This window comes from Cebus imitator, unplaced genomic scaffold, assembly GCF_001604975.1.
Source record: "Cebus imitator isolate Cc_AM_T3 unplaced genomic scaffold, Cebus_imitator-1.0 Scaffold332, whole genome shotgun sequence".
Lineage (NCBI taxonomy): Eukaryota > Metazoa > Chordata > Mammalia > Primates > Cebidae > Cebus > Cebus imitator.
The window spans coordinates 1,918,839-1,943,671 of record NW_016107647.1 but is presented as its reverse complement, the minus strand read 5'-3'; the positions used below and the strand labels follow the sequence as shown (position 1 = coordinate 1,943,671).

Here is a 24,833-nt window from a genome sequence, read left to right as displayed (position 1 = left end):
GGTACCCAGCACAGCGTAGGCGCAGAGTAGGTCCTGGCTGATCAATCGTCCTGCCTTTTGAAAATGCCATCTTTTCCACAGGTTTGGCCATGCTGTACACCCCCGAGATACGCCTTCTTATACCAAGTCTCCACTCTCACTCATGTGTTTCTCTATTCCTGCAGTTTGCTTCGCCTCCACGTCCCCTGAATACGTATTTTTTCTGTCTCTAGCCTTCAGGAACTTTGACTCCTTGGCTGCCTTATTCTTTGAGCACATTGGTCAAGAGCCAAAGATCTGTTGGCCTCAGCTTTCCCAGCTGTACAATGGAGTGCAGAGGCAGTGGCTGGCTTTGACGCCCTGCTTGTTCGAATCTGGAGCATAAGAACCGCACAAAATTACAGTACCGAGCCCCACCTCCTTTCCCCACCCCCGTCCCCGCCCTCGTTCAGAAAGCGCCTGCGCAGAAGCCGACGGCCTGCCCTTCACTAGTCTAATCAGTATCCGCCCTTTTCGCTCCCTCGAAGACTCGGCGCTCGACAGGCGTCTGTCTACCAGCGTGCCTTACGGTTGATTCGCCGCCGCAGGCGCACCTGCCGAGTGCCGAGCTACCGATGGAGATGGCGTTCGCAGCTGTGTGAGGGGCCGTGGAGGCCCAGAACCCGGGCCCACGGGACTGGAAAGGCCTGCGTGCCTGCAGGAGGCCCGCCGGGTACAGAGGGTCAGGCCCAGTCTGAGGGACGGGGACACGGCTCCTCTCCAGAACGGAGACGGGCGGGCCGTTGTGGGTGTGGGCCGTGTGTGGTTGTGGTGGGTGTGACGTGAGAGGTGGGAGATGCCGGTTTCAGGCCGTGCATTTCGCTTGTGTGTGCCTGAGGTGATTGGACTCTGTGTGGTTGTGCGGTTACGGGGGGCGTATACACTCGGGTTTGGTTTTGCAGCTGTGGGGGAAGTGGGTGGGTACTTGTCTTCCGAGTGGTTGTGTTTGGTTCTCTGGTTGTGTAAAGCTGAAGCGTTTGTATTCTGAGTTCGTATGGAGATGTTTGGAGCGTTTTGTGTGATGTCTGTGCGATGTGTGACGTTATCATCTCTGCTCCACGGGGTTGAGTCGTTCGTGTTGTGTATGGTCATGCGACGTATGTATAATCGTGTTAGTGGCGGGGCGCGGTGGCTCACGCCTGTAATCCCAGCACTTTGGGAGGCTGAGGCGGGCGGATCACCTGAGGTCGGGAGTTCGAGACCAGCCTGGCCAACATGGAGAAACCACATCTCTACTAAAAATACAAAATTAGCCGGGCGTGGTGGTGCGCACCTGTAATTCCAGCTACTCGGGAGGCTGAGGTGGGAGAAATCACTTGAACCCGGGAGGCGGAGGTTGTGGTTAGCTGAGATCGCGCCATTGCAATCCAGCCTGAGCAGCAAAAGCGAAATACGCCATCTCAAAAAAAAAAAAAAAAAAATCGTGTTAGTTGTGGTTGTGTGCAGTCGTGAGGACGGGTTGAGTGCTGCTGTGGGATGTGTCCTCGTTGTGGCATATGGCGGGGTGACATTCATGCTGGATGTTGTTGCAGAACATGTAAGTATTGTGTGTGTGTGTTTTTATTTTTTACATGATTTAGAGTTCGAGGGGCTTGCTTATGTGTTCAGTTATGGTTGTGGGGTCCGATTCAGCGGTTTATGTTAGATTTCTTTATGGCATATGCTTAGAGGATTTTAGAGTTTATTCATTTGTTCATTTCATTCATGGAGCTTTATTGTGTTTCTTCATTGTGTGTGCCAGGTACTTCGCTAAACCCTGGGGAGACAGCACAGGGGAAAACATATAGAGTCTGTGCCTGCCCTCACAGATTTTACAGTCTTACTTAGTCACTTCACATATGTACCTGCAGTTATAAATTGAGATGAGTGCTGTGAAGGAAAAGTCCATTCTAACGCCCTGAATAAGAGGCATTTCTTTGAGGAAGTGAGGTTTGGTTTTGGGCTGAGGTGTGAAGGGTGGTTGTGTGGCATGGTTGTGGTGGGCTTTGTGTTTGATTTGTGGTTGTTAGAGGTGAGTGCATGGGTAGGAAGGGAGCTGTCAGAGTCAGCATCAGTTGAACCACTGGCTGGGGAGGGAACAGGCCAGACCTAGAGCTGCTATATTTCTTTGGAAAAAAGGCAGGGATCTGCATGTATCTAGTCACTGGGCTTCTTAACTAGAGGGAAAAAATAGGGACCTGGTGTCTCATTTGTTTATTTTCTGAGTTGCTGCCACCCTTCAGCTTTGAGGACCAGGCAGTCCCTCCTCGGTGGTCTTCTACAGTCCATCCAAAGCTAAGGATCACACATCCCCTCTCACTATATACTGTGGCTTGTAGCCCCAGGTTCTTGGGAAGAAATTTCTCTGCTTTTGTGAAATGGTTTTGTCTAGATTTCTCCTGTGACTGGGAGTCTTTATGAGGTGACACTGGAAGTGACTTTACCATGGGTCAGTAAGAAAGAGAATGTAGCTTATTAAGCCCTGAAATGTTTAGCCACCAAAACCTTTTATTTATTTATTTAGAGACAGAATTTCGCTCTTGTTGCCCAGGCTGGAATGCAATGGTGTGATCTCAGCCCACAGCAACTCTGCCTCCTGGGTTCAAGTGATTCTCCTGCCTCAGCCTCCCAACAAGCTGGGATTACAGACACCTGCCACCACACCTAGCTAATTTTTCTATTTTTTGTAGGGATGGGTTTTCATCATATTGGCCAGGCTGATCTCGAACTCCTGACCTCAGGTGATCTGCCTGCCTTGGCCTCCCAAAGTGCTGGGATTACAGGTGTGAGCACCCATGCCTGGCCAGCCTTTTATTTTTGAAGTAGTGGAGAACGTTAGGTTTGCTACTGAGCTGTCACTGGCTTATAAGATCTGTTGGTGCAGTGGCTCACATCTGTAATCTCAGCAGTTTGGGAGGCTCAGGCAAGAGGATCGCTTGAGGCCAGGAGTTAGAGATCCACCTGGGAAACATAGCAAGACCCTGTCTCTATAAAAAATTTTAAAATTAGCTGGGTGTGGTGGCACACTTCTGTAATCCCAGCTACTTGGGAGGCTGAGGCAGGAGGACCACTTCAACCCAGAAAGTTGAGGCTGTAGTGAGCAGTTATAGCTCACCAGGTGACAGAGCAAGATGCTGTCTCTTAAAAAAAAATCTCATAAGCCCATTGGCGATAAGTGCTCTCTAAATATAAAATATATTTTTTTCTTTTTGACTAGTAGATTTCTAATGTTTCTCTTTAACTTGTGTTAGGATTTTTGTGTTTTTTTTGTAGGTTTTTTTATGGCAGATACTATATCTGCATACTATATATGGCAGATACTATTTTTCATCTTTGCATTTCTAACACAGGTGCCTTACAAGTGTTAAGAACTCACCATATGTGGTCAAGTAAACAATCAAGGTAAAGAGCGTCAAGTAAAAACTTCTGCTTGTTGATAAGTACTTCAGACACTCCCCCAGTAGCTAAAGTGGCATACGAATTATGAAGTTGAATCATTTGGAATGAACATAAGAGAATTGTCAAGGTATTTGCTTTTTTTCAAGAATCTGTGCTTCCCACTTCATTGAGTGATGTTTTTATATCTTAGGTTTTGCAACTTGGTTGGGCTAAGGATTTGAGAAAGAGTTTGTTTTCTCAAACTTGCACTGAACAAACAAACCTGCACTGTTGTACTGTGAAAAGAATGAAGAAAATTCTCAGTTGCTACCAGTTTGCCTGAATTGGCTTTTTTCCCTTCTTCTTTCCTTTCTTAGGGCTCCTCCTATTCCAGAGAGGGAACCTCATCCAGGGCCATGAAGCCGCTTCCTCACCATCTGTGTACTGCTTGATAAAGCTCATGCTGCAGGAACCATGGTTCCTTGGAGGGAATCAAGCTGACTCTTGGCATGAGATCCCTGCCTTCTTAGGGTTGAGAAGGGCACTACCATGGCTTCTCTGGACGACCCAGGGGAGGTGAGGGAGGGCTTTCTCTGCCCTCTGTGCCTGAAGGATCTGCAGTCTTTCTATCAGCTTCATTCACATTACGAGGAAGAGCACTCAGGGGAAGACCGTGATGTCAAAGGGCAAATTAAAAGTAAGAAGCGAGGACCTTGCCTATCCCCTGCTGTCAGTGAGAGCTTTAACTCATGGGATAGTTCTTATCAGCTTTGGTGTTGCCACAGGAATATAATAATAGTAGTAGCAAACAGATGACTAGTGTTTGTCATGTGCCAGGCATTTTCAGAATCTCCCTGTTTATTAATTTCATTTAATCCTCACAATAACTTTGTGGCTGTGAGCCACATTTTGCTGATGAGGGCACACAGAGAGATTAGATAACATGTCTAAAGCCGCTCAGTGAAACACAGTCTGACTTTGAATCTAGTAAATGTAATCACTGTGATCTGGCTTGACAGTTCTCTGACCACCAGCCTAACAGGGTTTGGAGAGGAATTTCTTTCCTTTGCTATGATGGTGGAGGCACATTATACACCCATTTTACCTGTCACAGATTTAGGCCTTCACACCATCCTTCCTTCCCCAATTGGTATCTTGCGCTCTATACCCCAGAAAAAAGAAGGTCATAGTTGAAGAACAAAGGGAAACAACCTGAAAACCTTGGTTTTTGAGCTTCCAAGAGCTCAGATGTGAGGGAGTTGTGGAAAGAATTCTTCAAAGGTACTTTTGACTATACATACATTTATTGTATTTCCTGGACTTCAAATTCTAACCTCCAAATAAGACGCTGCTCCTCTTGTGGGGCACAGTGGCTCACGCCTCTATTCGCAGCACTTTGGGAGGCCAAGGTGGGCAGATCACTTGAGCTCAGGAGTTCAAGACCAGCCTGGGCAACATGATGAAACCCATTCTCAAAAAAATTTTTTAAAAACTAGCCGGGCATGGAGGTGTGTGCCTGTAGTCCCAGGTACTGGAGGATTGGTTGAGCCCAAGGAGGTCAAGACTATAGTGAATGGTGATTGTGCCACTGCACTTTTGCCGGGGTGAGAGAGAGAGAGAGAGAGAACACCTCGGGAGAGGTGAAGAGTTCAAGAACATCCTGGCCAACATGGTGTAACCCCATCTCTATTAAAAATATAAAAATTAGCTGGGCGTGATGGCGCGTACCTGTAGTCCCAGCTACTCAGGAAGCTGAGGCAGGAGAATTGCTTGAACCTGGGAAGCAGAGGTTGCAAGTGACCCGAGATCGCGCCACTGCACTCCAGCCTGGCGACAGAGCAACACTCCATCTCAAAACAAATAAAAAAAAAGAAGGTGATTGGTCTCATTTTATAGATAGTAAGTGAAGTGAGGCTCAAGAGATGTTGAGTTACTTATCCATGGTCACACAGGAATTGGCAGAGCTAGGCCTGGAATGTAGGTCTTCTGTTATCTCTTAAGTCCAGTGCTGCCCTTTGCACATGACATCGCTGAGGATGAGAGGCCCATGTTCCAATCGCAGCATGCATTGCAGCTTCCTGGAGGAAATGAAGCAAAAACAAAACTAAACCTGATTATATAAGTTTCCTTTGGACAACCTAAGAGCCTCCATGGTTTTCAACCAGCTTCCAGTCTTGGTGTCAGCTGAACTAAGTCATTTCCAATGCCATTGCTAGAACTGGTGATACCAGTGGGTGTAGAGGTTAGAGACTCTTCTCAGATTCCTACAATGACTATTTTTTTAAGAGGAGAAATGTTTAAGTTTATTTGGACAATAGAGATATAGGAACTTATTTAAGGAATACTAAATAGAGTAGACATTTTGTGCCTTGTGAAAGAAACTTGAAAGGATCCTTGGCTGGGCACAGTGGCTTACACCTGTTATCCCAGCACTTTGGGAGGCCAAAGTGGGAAGGATCATTTCAGCCTAGGAGTTTGAGACCAGCCTGTGCAACATAGATCCTGTCTCTACAAGGGAAAAAATTTTAATTGGCTGGGCATGGTGGCATGCACTTGTAGTCCTAGCCACTTGGGAGGCTGAGGCATCAGGATCCCTTGAGCCCAGGAGGTCGAGGCTGCAATGAAACATGATTATGCCACTGCACGCCAGCCTGGACAACAGAGTGAAACCCTGACATAAAAACAAAAAAAAACAAAGTTACTTCAGCCGGTTGCAGGGGCTCACACCTGTAATACTAGTACTTTGAGAGGCCAAGGCAGAAGGATTGCTTGAGCCCAGGAGTTCAAGACCTGACTGGATAACATAGTGAGACCATCTCTACAAAAAAATTATTTTAAAAAATTAGCCAGTTGTAGTGGCATGCACTGGTAGTCCCAATTACTTGGGAGGCTGAGGTGTGAGGATCGCTTCAGCCCAGGAGATTAAGGCTCTCACATTCTATCCTGAGAGAGAGAGTGAAACTCTGTCTCAAAAAAAAGAAAGAAAAGATTCTCTTGGTTTTTCCCTTGATTTTCCACCCTGACCTACCTCTCATATCTCTACTTCTAATACTACTAATGATCATGTCTTTAGTTTGAAAGGAATTCTTGATTTTGTTGCAGTTTTCTACATTTCAGAATCAGCAAAGTAAATTTTTAAGGATTGACATGAAAGGGTTTTTGAAAAGCCCTTTTGAAAGCAGATCACCTCTTCATTTGGTCTTTTGGTTCTTAGAAATGTTATGACATGGCTAGTTTTAGGCAAGTGAAAAATTAAAGCTAAAAGAGTGAACCTTGGTATTGGATTTTGGGGGCAGTTCAAAAAAGAAAAGATAGATTAGTCATTAGTAAAAAGTTAGTGGGTTCAAGCCCTAGCCCTGGTTCAACTCCAGTTTAGCCCATTTTCAGTAAGTAGAAGAAAAGATAGCTGAAAATTGACTGTGGCTTCTTGCTTTGTTAGTATTTTTTTAAATGTATAGGATTATTCCTAATTGGCCTCTTCTGGAAGGGCTACATCCATTCTGGGAAGGTTGCCAGGCAGTTTTTCTGTCTCCTAAAGTGGTGAAATGGTATAGATTGCCTGTTTAATCTGATACTTTAGTCTCTTTTGCAAAACGGAATTGTTACTTGTTAACTCACATTCCCCTGTTATTAGAAAAGACTACTTTAGGCCGGGCATGGTGGCTCATGCCTGTACTCCCAGCACTTTGGGAGGCTGAGGCAGGCAGATCACCTGAGGCCAGGAGTTTGAGACCAGCCTGGCCAACGTGGTGAAACCCTGTCTCTACCAAAAAAAATACAAAAATCAGCTGGGTATGGTGGTACGTGCCCGTAATCCCAGCTACTCAGGAGGCTGAGGCAGGAGCATCCCTTGAACCCCCAGGAGGCGGAGGTTGCAGTAAGCCGAGATTGCTGCCGTTGCACTCCAGGCTGGGCAACAAGAGTAAAACTCCATCTCAAAAAAGAAAGAAAAGACAAAGACTACTTCAGTGGATTTTAAAGGATGCACTTTTGTTTTGGTATTTTTCCAGTTTGGAAAAAGATGTCCCAGAGTGACCAATAACCAGGAAGTTTTCTTATTGGCCTGACTGTCTTAAAAAAAGACAAGCGTATTCTTACTAATGTTATCCTCTGCCTGCCAGCCTGGGCAACATATTGAGACCCCCATCTCTACAAAAAAAAAATTTTTTTTAATTACCTAGCCTTGATGGTGCACACGTGTAGTTCCAGCTACTTGGAAGACTGAGGTGAGAGGCTTGCTTGAGCCCAAGAGATCGAGATGCAGTGAGCTATGATTACACTACTGCACTCCAGCCTGGGTGACAGTACGAGACCCTGTCTCTAAAAAATTAATAAAATGTAAAAGCAATGATATCATTTAATATTCAATCTGAGAGTTTCTAGTAGATTCTGGTGGAAGAAAGGGATAGCAGTCATCCAAGATTAAAGAACATTCGTAAGAGAGCAGCTTAGAACTGAGAATTCTGTTTTTCCCCATTCAGCTGATTGTTCAGTTTAACAGGTGGTTCCCTTCCCCAGCACAGGTGGCAGAACCCATGTTCTGCAGAGGCATAGTTTGTGAATCAGCACTAGCTGGGGAGAGCTGGAGCTCTCATTTCAGACGAAGTGTCTACTTCCAGCCCTGCTGTTACCTATAAGCTCTATGATCTTGGACGAAGCAAGTTCTTCCCCCATCTTTGATGTCATTTCCTAATTTGTAAGTAGGGCTATTACCTGCCTTATAACATTGTGATCATGAACTGGCATAATGTATTTGCAAGCACTTTGCATTGTGCCTGGTGTATCCAAGGACTAAATACAGGAAATGTTCATTTTCTCTTCTTACTAAATCTGGTTCCATTTGTGTTATGTTGTAGATGTTATATCTCTTTCTTGAAGCTTTTTGCAAATATTCTTACATGGATTCAGTAAGCGGGTGGGCAGTAGTGGGGATGGAAGAACTCTGTGTCCAGTTAAGCCTTATGGGGAACATCAGTCCAGCGATGGAGGTTTAGCTGAATCCCACCCTGGAGGTAAATGAGAAAAATTTACTCATGAGTTCCTGGGGTAAATAAATTAGTACTATAGAACTTAGTTTTTAAAAAACTAGGCCAGGCTCGGTGGCTCACACTTGTAATCCCAGCACTTTGGGAGGCTGAGGCAGGTGGATCACCTGAGGTTGGGAGTTGGAGACCAGCCTGACCAACATGGAGAAACCCCTTTCCTACTAAAAATACAAAAAAGTTAGCTGGGTATGGTGGTGGGGGCTTGTAGCCCCAGCTATTCAGGAGGCTGAAAGAGGAGAATCGCTTGAACCTGGGAGGTGGAGGTTGCAGTGAGCCAAGATTGTGCCATAGTACTCCAGCCTGGGTGGCAGAGCAAGACTCCATCTCAAAACAACAACAAAAAAAACCACTTTATTTTAACTGAGGTATAGTTTTCAAGTATACATTTTAATTTTTTTTTTTTTTTTTTTCTTTTTTGAGACAGGGTCTCATTCTGGTTGCCCAGCCTGCAGTGCAGTAGCATAGTCTCAGCTCACTGCAGCCTCGACCTCCTGGGCTCAGGTGATTCTCCCACCTCAGCCTCCCAAGTAGCTGGAACTACAGGTGTGTGCCACCACACCCAGCTAGAATTTTGCATTTTTAGTAGAGATGGGGTATTGTCAAGTTGTCAAGGCTGGCTTGAACCCCTGGACTCAAGCAATTTGCCTCCTTTGGCCTTTCAAAGTACTGGGATTATGGGTGTAAGCCACTATGCCTGGCCCAATTCAGTAAGTTTTGAAAAATATATATATCCGCTTAACCACTCCAATTAAGATAAAGAAGAAAAGACTTCCATCACTCTGTTTCCCTCATCAAATTTTATTTTAAAACTTTTAAAAATTGTGCTCTTAAAATTTGGCAGTGAGCAGTAATTTAGCCCATATGTTGGCCACCTAAACCAACTAATGTTGACTGACCAGTGTATTGCTTTGTGGTATTTGTAATATAGTGTTTGTGTGCTTGTTCTTGCATTTTACTTGGGATCTAAATATTTCTGGTGCATTTTTAAACAAATGATAATTAATTCATCAACTCTTGTTTTTTGAGATTTCCCTTGACTCTAATGGGTGTTCTTCATGATTCATTTGTATCGTTTGTTCCATTTTTCAAGGTCTTGTCCAGAAGGCTAAGAAAGCAAAGGACAAGTTGTTGAAACGAGAAGGGGATGATCGAGCAGAATCAGGGACCCAAGGATATGAGTCTTTCAGCTATGGAGGGGTTGATCCTTACATGTGGGAACCCCAGGAGCTTGGTAAGAAATTTCATTTATTCATTCAGCAAGTGGTTATTGAGCATCTACTGTGTTCTTGGTAAAGTTTTAAGAGTTGGCTGAGGAGGCATCAGTAAACCATAATGGTCTAAGCTTCTCATGGACCTTATGCCCTTGTTGGGGGGAGAAAATGGAAGAGCTGAGCATCCACTTTGTGTTAGGCACTACATTAAGTGCTTTATATCCATGGCCTTGTTAAATCTTCACTGCACCTCATGAGAACCTGCCCAGGGACAAACAGCGAGTAAATTGCAGAAATGGGGTATGAATCCATATCTCTCTGATGTTAGCCCAGGCACAGATTCCATTAATAAGTCTGTTTCCTCTTACATAGGATATTAACTGCCCAGTGACAGGCACTGTTTTATGCAGCTTGCTTCTTTGAATCGTTATGGTACCATCTACCTACTTTCATGTTTTGGGGATGGTGAAAATTCTCTAAAATTTATTATGATGATTGTACAATTCTGAAAATACTAAAAAACCACTGAAATTTTGCTTTAAATGGTGTATGTATGTGAATTATATCTCACTAAAGCTATTTATCATGCCACACACACTTAGTTGAACTATCTAATCTTACATATCTATTTTTTTTTTTTTTTTTTTTTTTTTGAGAGAGAGAGTCTCACTCTGTTGCCCAGGCTGGAGTTCAGGGCTCCATCATGGCTCACTGCATTCCAGGCTGAAGTGATCCTCTCACTTCAGCCTCCTGAGTAGCTGAGACTACTTGTGCACATCATCCCACCTGGCTAATTTTTGTATTTTTTGTAGAAACAGGGTCCTACTATGTTGTCCAGGCTAGTCTCAAACTTCTGGGCTCAAGTGATCCTCCCATCTCAGCCTCCCTGAGTGCTGGGATTATAGGCGTGAGCCACCATGCCTGGCTATATATCCTTTAACTGTCTAATGATAATAGTCATTAATATAATAAAATATTTTCTGTCCATGAAATGGGTAATAATTCCTTTATAGTGATTTATTAAATTTTCATGTTTATTATCTTGTTCACCTTTCACAAAAGTCTTGTGGAGTAGTGGTCCTTACTCCCATTTATAGATAAGGAAACTTGGGCTCTAAGAAGGAAAGTGATATTTACCCAGGCTCATCTACTGTATCCCTATAGTGCCATTACAGAAGGTGTCTCTTTGAATAAGGAGAGTCCAGCAACTGTGCTGTTTTTTCAATAGCCACCAGTCATGGGCTATTTAAGTTTAAATAAATTAAAATGAAATAAAATTAAAAGTCACTTCCTGAACTACACACTAGCCACATTTTAAGTGCTCTGTGTCCACTTGGGCTATTTGCTACTGTATTGGAGAATTGAAACATTTTTATTATTGCAGGAGAAAATTGCTTTAAAAATAATACTGTACATATGTAATTATGAGATATATACGAAAGCCAATTCAAAACATGAAGGAGAAATTTTGGACGTATGAATTCTTGTTAGCTTTGTTTCATGATTGCCAGTGTGAAATTCCTAGGGTGTTTTTCTGATTAAGTTGCCAGTGGCAGCAACTGAAGATAGTCACAAATTATAGAAGGTCAAGTGAATGGCAAATTTTATAAGTTAATATTTATTTGTGATAGCTTGTTTCATGATTGCCAATGTGAGATTACTAGGGTGATTTTCTGATTAAGTTGCCAATTGCAGCAACCAAAGATAGTCACAAACTGTAGAAGGTCAAGTGAATGGCAAATTTTAGCAGTTAACATTTATGGTCACCCGTAAGAATTCTAAACTGAAGTTTAATTAGATGTTAGAGTATGGTTAGTGAAGAACAGACATGTGGATGGTTAAGAGTGGCATGTGTGGGCCTGGGTGCGGTGGCTCACCTTTAATCTCAGTACTTTGGCAGGCCAAGGCAGGTGGATCACATGAGACCAGGAGTTTGAGATCAGTTTGGCCAATGTGGTGAGACCCTGTCTGTACTAAAAATACAAAAATTAGCCGGGCATGGTGGCACATATGTGTAATCCAAGTTACTTGGGAGGCTGAGGCATGATAATCACTTGAACCCAGGAGGCAGAGATTGTTGTGAGCCGAGAGATTGCACTACTGCACTCCAGTGACAGAGCAAGACTCTATTAAATAAATAAATAAATAAATAAATAGTGTATAGCATGTGGAGATGCTGATCAAAGGATACAAAATTTCAGTCAGGTGGAATAAGTCAAGAGATCTGTTGTTAAAGGGGTGATTTATAGTTTTTTGTTTGTTTTTCTGAGACAGAGCCTTCCTCTGTCACCCAGGCTGGAGCACACTGCTGCGATCTTGGCTCACTGCTGCAATCTTGGCTCACTGCAACTTCTGCCTCTGGGTTCAATTCTTGTGCCTCAGCCTCCTAAGTAGCTGGGACCACAGGCGTGTACCACCACGCCTGGCTAATTTTTGTATTTTTAGTAGAGATGGGGCTTCACTGTATTGGTCAGGCTGGTCTCAGAACTCCTGGCCTCAAGTGATCCATGCTCCTCGGCCTCCAAAAGTGCTGGGATTACAGGTGTGAGTCACCATGCCCAGCCTGATTATAGTTAATAAAAATATCTTGTGGGCTGGGTGCGGTGGCTCACACCTATAATCTCAGCACTTTGGGAGGCCAACGTGGGTGGATCACGAGGTCAAGAGATTGAGACCATCGTGGCCAACATGGTGAAACCCTTGTCTCTACTAAAAATATAAAAATTAGCTGGGCATGGTGGCACATGCCTGTAGTCCCAGCTACTCGGGAGGCTGAGGCGGGAGAATTGCTTGAACCTGGGAGGCAGAGGTTGCAGTGAGCCAATATCACACCACTGCACTCCAGCCTGGTGACAGAGCGAGACTCGTCTCAAAAAAAAAAAATCTTGTATTCTTAAAAATCAGTGAGAGTAGATTTTGTGTTGTCACCACAAAAAGTGATAAGTATATGATGTAATGCATATGTTAATTAGCTAGTTTAGCCATTCCCTAGTGTCTAAGTATTTCAAAAAATCATGTTGTACATGGTGAATATATGCAATTTTTATTTGGCAATTAAAAATTTTTTTTAAAAGCATGGCATGTGACAAAATCTGTTATAGTACAATCTATAAATGAATAGTTGATCACTGGGATGAGGATGTGCACTGAGTGCCGGGATGTTTGAGGGCAATATGTTTCTGGATCAGGTGAGACTGAGCTGGAAATATTTCAGGTATTCTCAGACAGTAAGCTGTTGGGTTCTGTTTGTGTTGCAGATGTTTGTCCCAGTTCTTGGCTGCTGGATTGAGGAAAGTATCAGCTTAACTAGCTCCCACAAGGGAATCTATCATTTTTTTGGCCATTTTGAGAATTGTCTTTATCCTTAGGAAAAGCCATCTTGTATCAGATTTACAAAGTATGAAACAATAAGAGAATTCAAAAATTTTTAAATTACCCATGATGTTATCACCCTGTTTATTTAACATTAGCATGAGAGTCAGGTAAGACTTTATAAATTTTAACTTATTTAACCATCGTAACAACTCTCTGAAGTAGATACCATTATTACTATATTTGACAGCTCGAGTACTCTTGAGTTACAGAGAAGTTAAGTAACTTGTCCAAGGTTACACAGTGTGTGGCAGAATTGAAACTTGAGCACAGGCCGACTCCAGTGTATATGCTGTTATCTACTATATTCTAAGGTCTCTCATATGGTATTTGGTGGCCTAAAGGTCATGGTTAACATTTTAGCAGATTTTCTTCCATTTGCTATCCTGGCTTTTGAATTTTTGGTAAGACTATAAAATCTTAGAGTTTTTACTTGCTTTTGAATTTTTTTTTTTTTTTTTTTGCCTGAGATTGGTCTCACTCTGTCACCCAGCCTGGAGTACACTGGTGGGATCATAGCTCACTGAAGCCTCCAACTCCTGGGCTCAAGCCATCTTCCTGCATTGGCCTCCTGAGGAGCTGGGATTTTAGGCGTATGTGCCCACGCCTGGCTAATTTTTTTATTTTTTTGAGTGAGACAGGGTCTCACTATGTTGACCAGCCTGCTTTTGAAATTCATTGAGGATAAGCGGCAAGGTAGAGAGGCTTCCCTCAGAGAAATTGTAAGTCATTTGTCTCCCCACTTCCTTCCTTCTAGGTGCTGTGAGAAGCCATCTTTCTGAATTCAAAAAACACCGAGCTGCTAGAATTGACCACTATGTTGTGGAAGTCAATAAATTAATAATCAGGTTAGAGAAGGTAAATTTTGTAGTCTTAAAACATTTTTTTCTAAAAATACACATTTTCTGGGGAAAAATAATCACATTTCTATAGCATGTGTTGTAGATGTCATATACATCTGATGCTGCCAGAGGAACCCTTTCTCTAGAGAGGTGCAGAGGACCTGGTGGACAGTTCTAGCCTGGGCCAGCTTTCCTTAAGAGAATGACCCAGGCTAACAGACTTGCCAGATGCTCAGTTTCCCTTTCACCACCTATAAATCCCACTCAGATGCTGGAAAACCTTTCTTCCTTCAGATTCTTCTTTTGGGTGTCCTGGGCACAATCACCTAGTGAAGTATGGGGTGTGATCGCAAACAAAGGAGTGACCAGGTCTCACTGGTGTTTTTTGATCCTAGATGTGCTTGTGTATAACCTGGATTTTGAGCTGGGCATAATAGCAACCACAAGTACAGTTCTTTATGTGTACTTTGTAAGCCAGAAATAAGTGGCCAGTTTTAGGGTCCAGGAACACTGTGGAGAATGGAGAGTTTTCCATTGCTTTCAATTGCTGCCCCTACCCATCCTTGCCTAGCCCTGGTTATTGCTAAAATGGGTAACTGACAATAAAGAAATTAGAAGTGGATCACAGGAAGGGAGGTGGCTTCTAGATGTAAAACTAATATTCTGTCCCACGTGAAATTGCTTTTGTGATTTCGTGGAGTTGGGAATGACAGATGAGACTTGAGAAATCCAAATGTGCTAATTCCTACTCGATGTATTGGAAAGTTTGGAGCATGTATACATCACCTGGTTAATTTCACTTGGCACTATTTTCTCCTGGTCAGCTCACTGCATTTGACAGAACAAATACTGAGTCTGCAAAGATTAGAGGTAACTTTAAAACTTTGCTCACATTCTTTTTATCCTTTATCTTTTTTCCCTGACCAAATCTCTCTTTAAAATGGCTTTTTTGTTGGTTTGCTCTTCCCAAAGCGATAGAAAAGTCTGTGGTGCCTTGGGTCAACGACCAGGATGTCCCTTTCTGTCCAGACTGTGGGAATAAGTTCAGCATCCGGAACCGCCGCCACCATTGTCGCCTCTGTGGGTCTATTATGTGCAAGAAGTGTATGGAGCTCATCAGCCTTCCCTTGGCAAGTAGGTGACCTGGAGGTGGGGCCCTGGACCCTCATCTTCTTTTGGTCCTAGCTTATTTGCTAATCACCACTGGGACCGTGGAACCTTTTTGTTAAATTAATGGTTCATTGGAATCTTCATTCATTCAATTGTTGATTCTGTGAAGCCCACTACAGGCTAGGTACTATGCTAGGGGCCTGAGATAGAGTGGTCTATAACAGGGGTTGGCAAACTTTGTAAACGATCAGATAGTAAATAAATTTAGGCTTTATGAGCCACGTATGGTTTCTGTGACATTTCTTCTTTCTTTAAACTCCCTTTTAAAAATGTGAACATTAGACTGGGCACAGTGGCTCATGCCTGTAATCACAGCACTTTGGGAGGTTGAGGCAGGTGGATCACTTGAGGTTAGGAGTTCAAGACCAGCCTAGCCCACATGGTGAAACCCTGTCTCTATAAAAATACAAAAATCAGGCTCAGCACGGTGGCTCATGCGTGCAATCCCAGCACTTTGGGAGAGGCCAAGGCAGGCGGATCACCTGAGGTCAGGAGTTTGAGATCAGCCTCACCAACAGGGAGAAACCCTGTCTCTACTGAAAATACAAAATTAGCCAGGCGTGGTGGCGCATGCCTATAATCCCAGCTACTTGAGAGCCTGAGGCAGGAGAATCACTTGAACCCAGGAGGCAGAAGTTGCAGTGAGGCGAGATCACAACCTGGGTAACAAAAGTGAAACTTCATCTCAAAAAAAAAAAAACAAAAAACAAAACCAATAATTATCCAGGCCTGGTAGCATGCACCTGTAGCCCCAGCTACTCAGGAGGCTGAGGCAAGAGAATTGCTTGAACTCAGGAGGCAGAGGCTGCAGTGAGTTGAGATTGAGCCACTGCACTCCAGCCTGGGTGACTGAGCGAGACTCCCATCTCAGAATAGAATAGAAATTATATTTAATTTGAGAGCCATATAGAAACAACCTGCAAGCTGGATTTGCCTCACAGGTCTTCTTTTGCCTATTTCTGGCCTATAAGGCATTGTCCATTCTTCCAAGACGTCCAGCATCTAGCAGTGGATACAAACTCACAAATAAATCATCGCTTTCTAAGGAGAGATGTACTATGAAAGAGATTGTGTCAGGCACTCAGGAGAGGCTGACCAACTGTTTGTCAGTTCTGCTTGGAAGTGGCAGGTGTGACTTTGAGAAGAGGGTCTTAATATAAGCAGTGGACTAGTCCCTTCCTGTAGGATAAGTCACAGACAACTCGCTGTCATATAGAAAAGACTAATACCATAATATGAGAGATGCTGAATGCCGTAGGCTCTGGGACAATGAGAGCATGGATACTTAGGGCTGGGAAGTGATAGGCGAGAAGAACCTTGAAAGATGTGTAGGATTGCAAAAGAGATGGAGAAGGAAGGCATTTTAGGTAGAGTGAAGAGGAGGAGCAAAGGCATGGAATTCTGGAAAGCCCAGGGTAGATTAATAGATGAGCAAATAGAATAGTTGGGGGGTGTGTGGAGGACAAAGTTTAGGTGGAACTCTATCTTCTAGGACTTTGCAACCAAAGTTGCTGAAGATGATCTCATTGGCTTCTGGGAAGTTTGGGGTACATTTGCAACACTAGAGAGTTCTGCTGGCCGTGCATTCTGGTGGCCATGGGGTGTCTGGATAACATGGGGACTAAAACAGATGCTTCTGTCCAACTCTCACATACACCAGTCACTTTACCTTGATACTTTCTCCCTGAGACCAATTCCCTGTGTCACATGACTTTATAAGCTGCCTTTTTGGGACACCATTCACCTTTCTTCCCTTGAGCTCTTTAGCCAGCATTTACTGGGCAGCTGCTGTGGGGTGGCCCTGCTGGATATGTTAAGGGTGCAAGTTTGTACCCACAAAGAGTCATGGTTTCCTAGGGCAGCTCCGGGGTGTATATGTAACTGTACACAGGGAGAAAAGTGGAAAGTGCTCTAAAGGGGCAATGTGGTGGGAGCTGATGGGAAGGATGGATAGTTTTTGCCTCAGGGAATTGGAGAAGGCTTTCCCAGAGTACCTGCCGTTTAGAGAGGGTAGGAGCCAGATGCTTGGGAATAGGGAGAAGGCTGTGGAGGAAAGTCTCCCAGGGGAATGTATGTTGTGTTGGAGGCACAGGGCAAATGGAAGAGGGTGTCAGGTGGAAAGGTCAGTTTGTTTGGATTTGGAGGGGCAGCAGTGTGTCCTTTCCCGCTAGAGTCTGACGCTGGGAAGGCAGAGGGGCAGTACTTGCCCACAGCTGGAGACTGATCTTATTACTCTCCAAATCAAACACCTGTGGACTGACACCTCAAGTTCTGGGGTATGGTAATTGGATGCTGTGGGGGTCAGTGCTGCCTGTTGGTGTTGTGGTTACAGACAAGCTCACCAGTGCCAGCAAGGAGTCCCTGAGCACCCACACCAGCCCCAGCCAGTCACCCAACAGTGTCCATGGCTCCCGCCGAGGCAGCATCAGCAGCATGAGCAGTGTCAGCTCGGTCCTGGATGAGAAGGACGATGACCGGATTCGCTGTTGTACACATTGCAAGGACACGCTGCTCAAGAGAGAGCAGCAGATTGATGAGAAGGAACACACACCTGACATCGTGAAGCTCTACGAGGTGATATGCACTGACTGTCTGGTCTTGGGTCTAATTTCTCAGGCAGATTCGGCTCTTTGTTACATACACTCCTGCATATTCTGGAGAACAGTTTGGGAAGTTGTTCCTTTGAATCATTTGTAGTTCCTGCTAAAGGACCATGTTGTGATTTCCCAGCTAGGGCCCTGTGTGAGTCACAGAGTCATCCTGGGTGTGTTACAACAAACTCATTCCCTCACCCTTCCTTGGCCACTTGAAAGCAGAAGGGTGGAGGCTTTGGTGGCCCAGAGGCAAGAGGAGGAAGGGCAGTTGCCATGTGGTGTGGACAGGTTCTGTGGGGAGGGGAGAATCTAGAGATGTTCATAAACAGTGGGCCAGAAGAATCCTGGGAAACTCACTTGGGAGTGTTAGACTTTACAAGTTTTCGAAAGTTTTACAAGTTTTTAGGCTTTATCATTTTACTGAAACTTTACAAGTTTTCAGGCTTTACCAGTTTACCAAGTGTCCCCCTCTTAAGTTTGTCCAAATGCCTCAGCTGTCATTACCACCAGTGATCCCACAATCCCCCTACTAGATGCATACTCTGAGAAGAAATAATGTACAAAGAATATCTGGGAGTGAGACTGGCTTGGTCCCTTAATGGCCAGGTGAGACCTGTGAGCTGAGGAAGACTAGCCAGGTGAGCTGAGTGGGGAGGCAGTAAGAGATGCAGGGAAGAGATCAGCCCAGTCAGAGGAAGCAGCTGTGCAACATTCTGAACAGAGGAAGAGTATATTTTTGTCTGATGACTACTGAATAGTCATTGTTAGCAGTTCTGCAGATCATAATGGCAGTGTTTCTGGAATCCCCATGTAAATACTCAGGCTACTAGAAATGGTGTTAATTAAGCCCCATATTGAGTTGCAGATGAAGCTTTTCTCCATCCTTTGTGTGGAGTTCAAAACCTGGTATCTCATTTCTTTGAATACCCACTGTGCTTTTGCCACCTCCTCTTTTGAAGTGAACACTGGCAGTGCCTTGTGCTGGTTTCCCATTGTTGCCTGGCATCACTTGGCAGAGGAAGAAAGTAGCAGCTATTTCCTTTTTGTCTTGGTAGACACCTTGGCTTGTACCCTAGAAGGCCTCGCTCCTCTCGAAAACGTCTGGCTGGACGCGGTGGGTCACTCCTGTAATCCCAGCACTTTGGGAGGCCGAGGCAGGTGGATCACTTGAGGTCTGGAGTTCCAGACCAGCCTGGCCAACATGGCAAAACCTCATCTCTACCGAAAATATAAAAATTAGCCGGGCATGGTGGCAGCGTGCCTGTAATTACAGCTACTCAGGAGGCTGAGGCATGAGAATCACTTGAGCCCAGGAGGTGGAGGTTGCAGTGAGCAGAGATCGTGCCATTGTACTCCAGCCTGGGTAACAGAACAAAACGTCTGGTCAGAAGCTCCATTGTCACTTTCCTTCCTTCCTGTGAGATTTTCTGCTTGGAAACTAGGCCTATAAATCAGAAAATTGATAGCAACAATATATTAGAAAAGTAAACAATTTAAATATATCTCCATTGACGGAGCCTAGCTTCTGGGTAGGCTTTTCTAATCTTGAGCATACCATTTACCTCTTTGTTTTTGTTCTTAGAAATTACGACTCTGCATGGAGAAAGTAGACCAGAAAGCCCCAGAATACATCAAGATGGCAGCGTCATTAAAGTAAGCTATTCCTCTATGTTTTTCTAATCCAGTGGTGAGTGTTTTCTGGCATTTTAGGTCAATTATCCAGTAGCCAAAAATGAAAATCTTAATTTAACTGTGTTTTTTTTTTTCTGAGACCAGCTGAGGTTGGGTTTTTTCCACTTTTGGCTGTTATGAAGAGAATCATCTTCATGTCTGTCTTTTAGTGGGGTACATATTACCATCACATGAGCTTGTGAAAAGATAGCCACTTTCACCTTGGCTGTTCCAACTAAGCAGGTTTGGGAAGGCCTCAGATAATACTGTTGCTGAATGCAGCATCTGGTCGGAGCAGAGGAAGGGCAGTGGGTCTCATGCTTATGCCTGGGTAGATGCCATTTCAGTGTCACATTGAGGTGTCAGGGCTTAAAGCAGGCATTTCCCTTAGAGTAGTGGCTGGCAGACTGCAGCCCATAGGCCAAATGTAGCTTGACATCTGCTTCTTTTTAAAAATATAGATGTAGTTCACACACCATAAACATTACTCTTTTAAAGTGTACAATTCGGTGGTTTTTAGTGTATTCACAAAATTATGCGACCATTACCACTGTCTTAATTCTAAACATTTTCATCACTCCAATAGGAAACCCCATACCCATTAGCAGCCACTGTCCTTTCCCCATCTCCCTGGCCAACACTAATCTACTTCCTGTCTCTATGGATGTGTCTGTTTTTTGACATTTCATATAAGTGGAATCACAATATAAAATTTCTCTGACTTCTTTCACACAGTGTAATGTTTTAAAGATTCATCCATGTTGTTGCATATATCAGTACTTCATTCCATCTGTATGAATGCATTGTGTGGATACTTACCATTTTATTTATCCATCAGTTGGTGAACATTTGGGTTTTTTTCCACTTTTGGCTGTTATGAATAATGCTCCTGTAATATTTGTATACAAGTTTTTATGTTCTTTGTGTGGACATGTTTTCATTACTCTTAGGTAGGTACCAAGGAATTGCTGGGTTTTATGGTAACTGTATGTTACCATAGAGTAACATTCTGTAGAGGAATTGCTAAATCGTTTTCTAGAATGACTGCACCATTTTGCATTCCCACCAGCAGTGTATGAGGGTTTTACTTTTTTTTTTTTTTTTTTTTTGCAGAATTCTTTCTGCCTCGAGAGGGTTTTACTTTCTTTATAGCCTTACCAACACTAGTTATTGCTACCTGTTTGCATAAAGTTTTATTGGAACATAGCCATGCCCATGTTTGATTACTGTTTGTAGCTGCTTTTGCATCACCATGACAGAATAGCAGCAAAAGAGACTGTGTGGCCTGCAAAGCTGAAAACATTTATGATTCAGCCCCTCATGGAAAAAATTTGCTGATCCCTGCTTAAGAGCATGGCTTTTTCTGAAGCTTAGTGTTTGTGACCTAGAAATTGAAGTGCTAACTACTAGATTCAGATCCCAGCAGTGTTTTTCCAACCTGTAGGAAAAGAATAATTATGGTCTCCAGTGTTATTAATTTCAGAGTTTTCTGTCTTTGTCTTAAACCTGTGTTGCTGGCCGGGCATGGTGGCTCACGCCTGTAATACCAGCACTTTGGGAGGCCCACGCTGGTGGATCACGAGGCCAAGAGATTGAGACCATGCTGGCCAACATGGTGAAACCCCATCTCTACTAAAAATACAAAAAATTAGCCAGGTGGGGTGGTGCGTGCCTGCAGTCCCAGCTACTTGGGAGGCTGAGGCAGTAGAATTGCTTAAAACCAGAAAACAGAAGTTGCAGTGAGCTGGGATGGCGCCACTGCACTCCAGCCTGGCGATACAGCGGGATTCCGTCTCAAAGAAAAACAAAAAAACCTTTGTTGCCTACCTGTACATCAAAAGCGATGCATGTATCAGTAGATGTGCCTTGTTTAAAACAAAACCGTGTGTGTGTAAACATTTTTTGAGACAGAGTTTTGTTCTGTCGCCCAGACTGTAATGCAGGGGTGCAACCTTAGCTCACTGCAACCTCCACCTCCCAGTTCAGGCGATTCTCCTGCCTCAGTCTCCTGAGTAGCTGGGATTACAGGTGCCCACCACGATGCCTGGCTAATTTTTGTATTTTTAGTAGAGACAGGGTTTCATCATGTTGGCCAGGCTAGTCTCGAACCTTCTGGGGTACTTTTGAGCCAGGAAAGCCAAGTTGCTTTCTGCTCTTAATGTAGTATAATCAACTCATTTAGTAAACCACTTCTTGCATCTTGTTAGATGTAGTGCGATTGTTTAGGGAAAGTAGGCCAGAGTAAATTCAGCCACATTTGTTTCAGTGATGAGCATAAGGGCTAGTCCTTGGAGGCCTCAGTATGAGTCTGCCCCTATAGTATCTGCAAATTGAAATGTCACTTCCACTTGATTCATTCATTTCAAGAGATGGACAGTGCATTATATCCGAAAGTCTGAAATGCCACTTTTAGAGAATTAACTGCCTTTGTGAGGCCTTACACCTTTAGCATCCTTCTATACTATGCTGTCCGATTTGCACCATGAAACTTAGATCACTTGTCTCTGTGGATTCTCCTTAGTGCTGGGGAGACAACCTACAGTCTGGAACATGCCAGTGATCTTCGAGTGGAAGTGCAGAAAGTGTATGAGCTAATAGATGCTTTAAGGTAAGGTCCATTAAGTGGTATCCTGCCCGCTGGTGGAATGGAGAAGATGCTGTTCTAATGAAATGATGGCGAAAGCAGACCTGCACTCACCAAGAGTTCTGGTGATGGGGCAGTGGGTGAGGAGGAGGGCAAGGAAGTGGCCAGCTCTAGCACTTAATGCATCTCAGTGACTTTTGTTTCATTAAGGATTTCTAATGTTTCTTATTATTAAAGAAAGAAGAGCTGGTTATTGATACCTATCAAGTGCCGGTCACTGGTTGTTTTCTCTAGAATGGCTCATTTATTCTGTCGAAGTTACTCTGTGAGGTAGGGATTAACATCCTGTGTCATCGATGAGGAATCATGTCACAGATAGCAAAAGTTGTAGAGTGAAGGTAGAAACTCAGGTTCTTTCTTTGTGTCTGTGCGCAAGTTCACAGCTGCTTTTTAATTGTGGACTGGCCATTCGGGTTAAATTAGCCCTTTGAGGTATGAGAAGTATAGCAACTCAGAGGGAGAATGAGATGCGGTGCCTTTGTTCATCCAGACGTACAGCACAGGCTACATTGTTTGCAGGGCCTGGCACAAAATGAAAATGCATGTCCCTTGTTCAAAAATTATGAAGAATAAAGACACTAACAACAGAGCATTAAACCAAGCACAAGGCCCTTTAAGTGCCAGACCTTGTGCAGCTGCCTAGATCGCTCACCTGTGAAGCTGGCTCGGCACACGTAGTCAGTCCCTCCATGACAGTGTTTGTTATGCACCCTGTGCTGGGGCCTTATGTACAGCAAAGGGTAAGAAATGGGTTTTGCCTTCAAGGAAACTCAGTGGAGTCATTTACCCATCTTTACACACCTTCCTTGCATGAAAGCCTGGCAACTCCTGATGTTACACTTTTTGCCCTTGTTTCTGAAGCTGGCAGTGCTCATTACATTCATGTATTTGTTCCAATTCAGTAAGAAGATCTTAACCTTAGGCTTGAACCAGGACCCTCCACCACATCCAAGCAATTTGCGGCTGCAGAGAATGATCAGATACTCAGCAACACTTTTTGTGCAGGTAAAGCCATCCTGGGTTGGCATAAATGTTGTGCTTGGCCTGTCCTGTTCTTTTCCTTCCCAGAAGGCAGATCCATGCAATGACTTATTTACTTCCTATTTATAGATTTATTATTTTTTGAAATTATGAAAGCATGATGCCACATTTAGAGAAAAATCTGAATTTCAGAGAAAACTAAAACTACTTTTAATCCTTTGTCCCCATTACAATCACTCATTATTCTGGTATGTTTTCACCTTTTTTCCCATTTGCATTTTTTATATACAGTAGTTACAATAATGCATATTGACTGTATATGCCATTCTTTAACTATTTTCCTTTAGTTGGGCATTTGATAGACTCTAATTTTTTGCTGCTATTAAGTGTTGTCAGGATTGTAATACTGGTACTTAGTATTTCTTCCTTAGGATAATCTCCTACAGGACTCTTCCTGAGCCATCAGCTGGGAAGAAACAGCCGATTAAGGGCAGACTAACCTAGGTGGTTAGATCTGAATTGTATCTTTCTACCCCTGAAAGCCCCTTCTGAAAGAGTTATAGTTAACTGCGTTTGGGGCTCCCTGACAAGGAAGTCTATTTTTTTTTTTAATTAAAACAAAGTTTTTTTTTTCTTTTATTAAATAGAGATAGGGTTTTACCACATTGCCCAGGCTGGTCTCAAACTTTTGAGCTCAAGCAGTCTGCCCACCTCGGTCTCCCAAAGTGTTGAGATTATAGGCATGAGCCACTGCACCCAGCCAACAAAGAGATCTAATAGATATAGTCCTGTTGGGTTAGTTTTCTAACACTGTCGTACAGAGAGGTAGGCCCTTCCTCACTTTGATTAGTGACTCTATTCAGCAATCATTTGTTGAGTGCCTCCTACATACCAGGTAGTGTTCTAGGTATTGGATGTCCTGTAGTGAACAAAAAAGACCAACTTTCCTTTCCTCATAAAGCTTATGTTGTAGAGAAGGGGAGAGACCATAAATGACTAAAATATCTGGTATGTAAGATGGCAGAAGTGCTGTGGAGAAACTTACAGCAGGGAAGTGTGGGAGAGAGGGCTGTGATTGAGATTTGCTAAGTTAATAGGATGGGAAGGGACAAGACCTCATAGAGAAGCTAACCTTGGAGCCAGGTGAATAACTGGGATATCTGATGTTGATCATTTCATAAGGAAAATGCAGGCCCATTTGAAAGTTGACTCTCTCACCCAATATAAGAGTTCCCTCTTTTCCTGCTGTTCTTAAATGATGTCACTCTCCAAGAACAGAGTGGCTCAGCTTAAGCAGACTCTCATCAGAGAGCTTAAGGTTCATTTTTTCCCTAAAAAGGTTTAAGTATAAAATTGTCTGTCACTCTCTGCAGGAAAAGTTGCTTGGTTTGATGTCGCTGCCGACCAAAGAACAGTTTGAGGAACTGAAAAAGAAAAGGAAGGAGGAAATGGAAAGGAAGAGGGCCATGGAGAGACAAGTAAGTGAAGCCAGGGATACAGGGCCTGCTTCTACCTGTGGCTCTCGAGCATAGAGGCTGCCGTGGGCTCCCAGGTTGTGTGGGGTTGTAGTGATTCAGAACCTCTCACTCTCAAATGTGCATATTTCTTCTGTTGTGTTTCAGCTTCACTTTCTTCTATGGGAACCAGAGTAATTATTTTTCTCCCCAGGTCCTATTTTTCTTTCAGAGCTATTGCAGATTCTCTCATGGCTAGAATACCACAGAGATTGGCAGTTCTCCCTATGGTAGAAGTTGCAGAGGACCAAGACATTAGGAAGTTCCTTATAGAACATATTGGAATATGTAGTCTTAAACAGGAAATTATACATGTATTTAACGCTGTGTGAGATTCCAGTGTAGATGAGAGGGGAACAGATCTCGGAGGTTTAAGAAAAGTATACAGCCTGTGAATCTTTTTTTTTTTTTTTT

General features: G+C 43.6%; 1 protein-coding gene across 5 annotated transcripts in view; it reads left to right on the top strand.

Annotated features, from left to right (window-relative positions):
• The first annotated feature begins 492 nt into the window (after window positions 1–492).
• Window positions 493–24,833, top strand: part of RBSN (rabenosyn, RAB effector) — a 27,105-nt gene continuing 2,764 nt past the window's right edge. The window contains exons 1-12 of one of the 5 annotated variants that reach the window (XM_017505058.2): window positions 494–691; window positions 3,348–3,517; window positions 3,753–4,072; window positions 9,511–9,651; window positions 13,761–13,861; window positions 14,670–14,715; window positions 14,818–14,979; window positions 17,348–17,589; window positions 19,192–19,262; window positions 21,802–21,888; window positions 22,827–22,929; window positions 24,279–24,383. In XM_017505058.2, the coding sequence (XP_017360547.1) occupies window positions 3,925–4,072; window positions 9,511–9,651; window positions 13,761–13,861; window positions 14,670–14,715; window positions 14,818–14,979; window positions 17,348–17,589; window positions 19,192–19,262; window positions 21,802–21,888; window positions 22,827–22,929; window positions 24,279–24,383 (1,206 nt within the window). In that variant the 5' untranslated portion in view covers window positions 494–691; window positions 3,348–3,517; window positions 3,753–3,924. Of the gene's footprint in view, window positions 701–3,347; window positions 3,524–3,752; window positions 4,073–9,510; window positions 9,652–13,760; window positions 13,862–14,669; window positions 14,716–14,817; window positions 14,980–17,347; window positions 17,590–19,191; window positions 19,263–21,801; window positions 21,889–22,826; window positions 22,930–24,278; window positions 24,384–24,833 lie in introns of all 5 variants that reach the window. The other 4 variants (XM_017505056.2, XM_017505057.2, XM_037730128.1 and 1 more) reach the window with 4 other exon arrangements.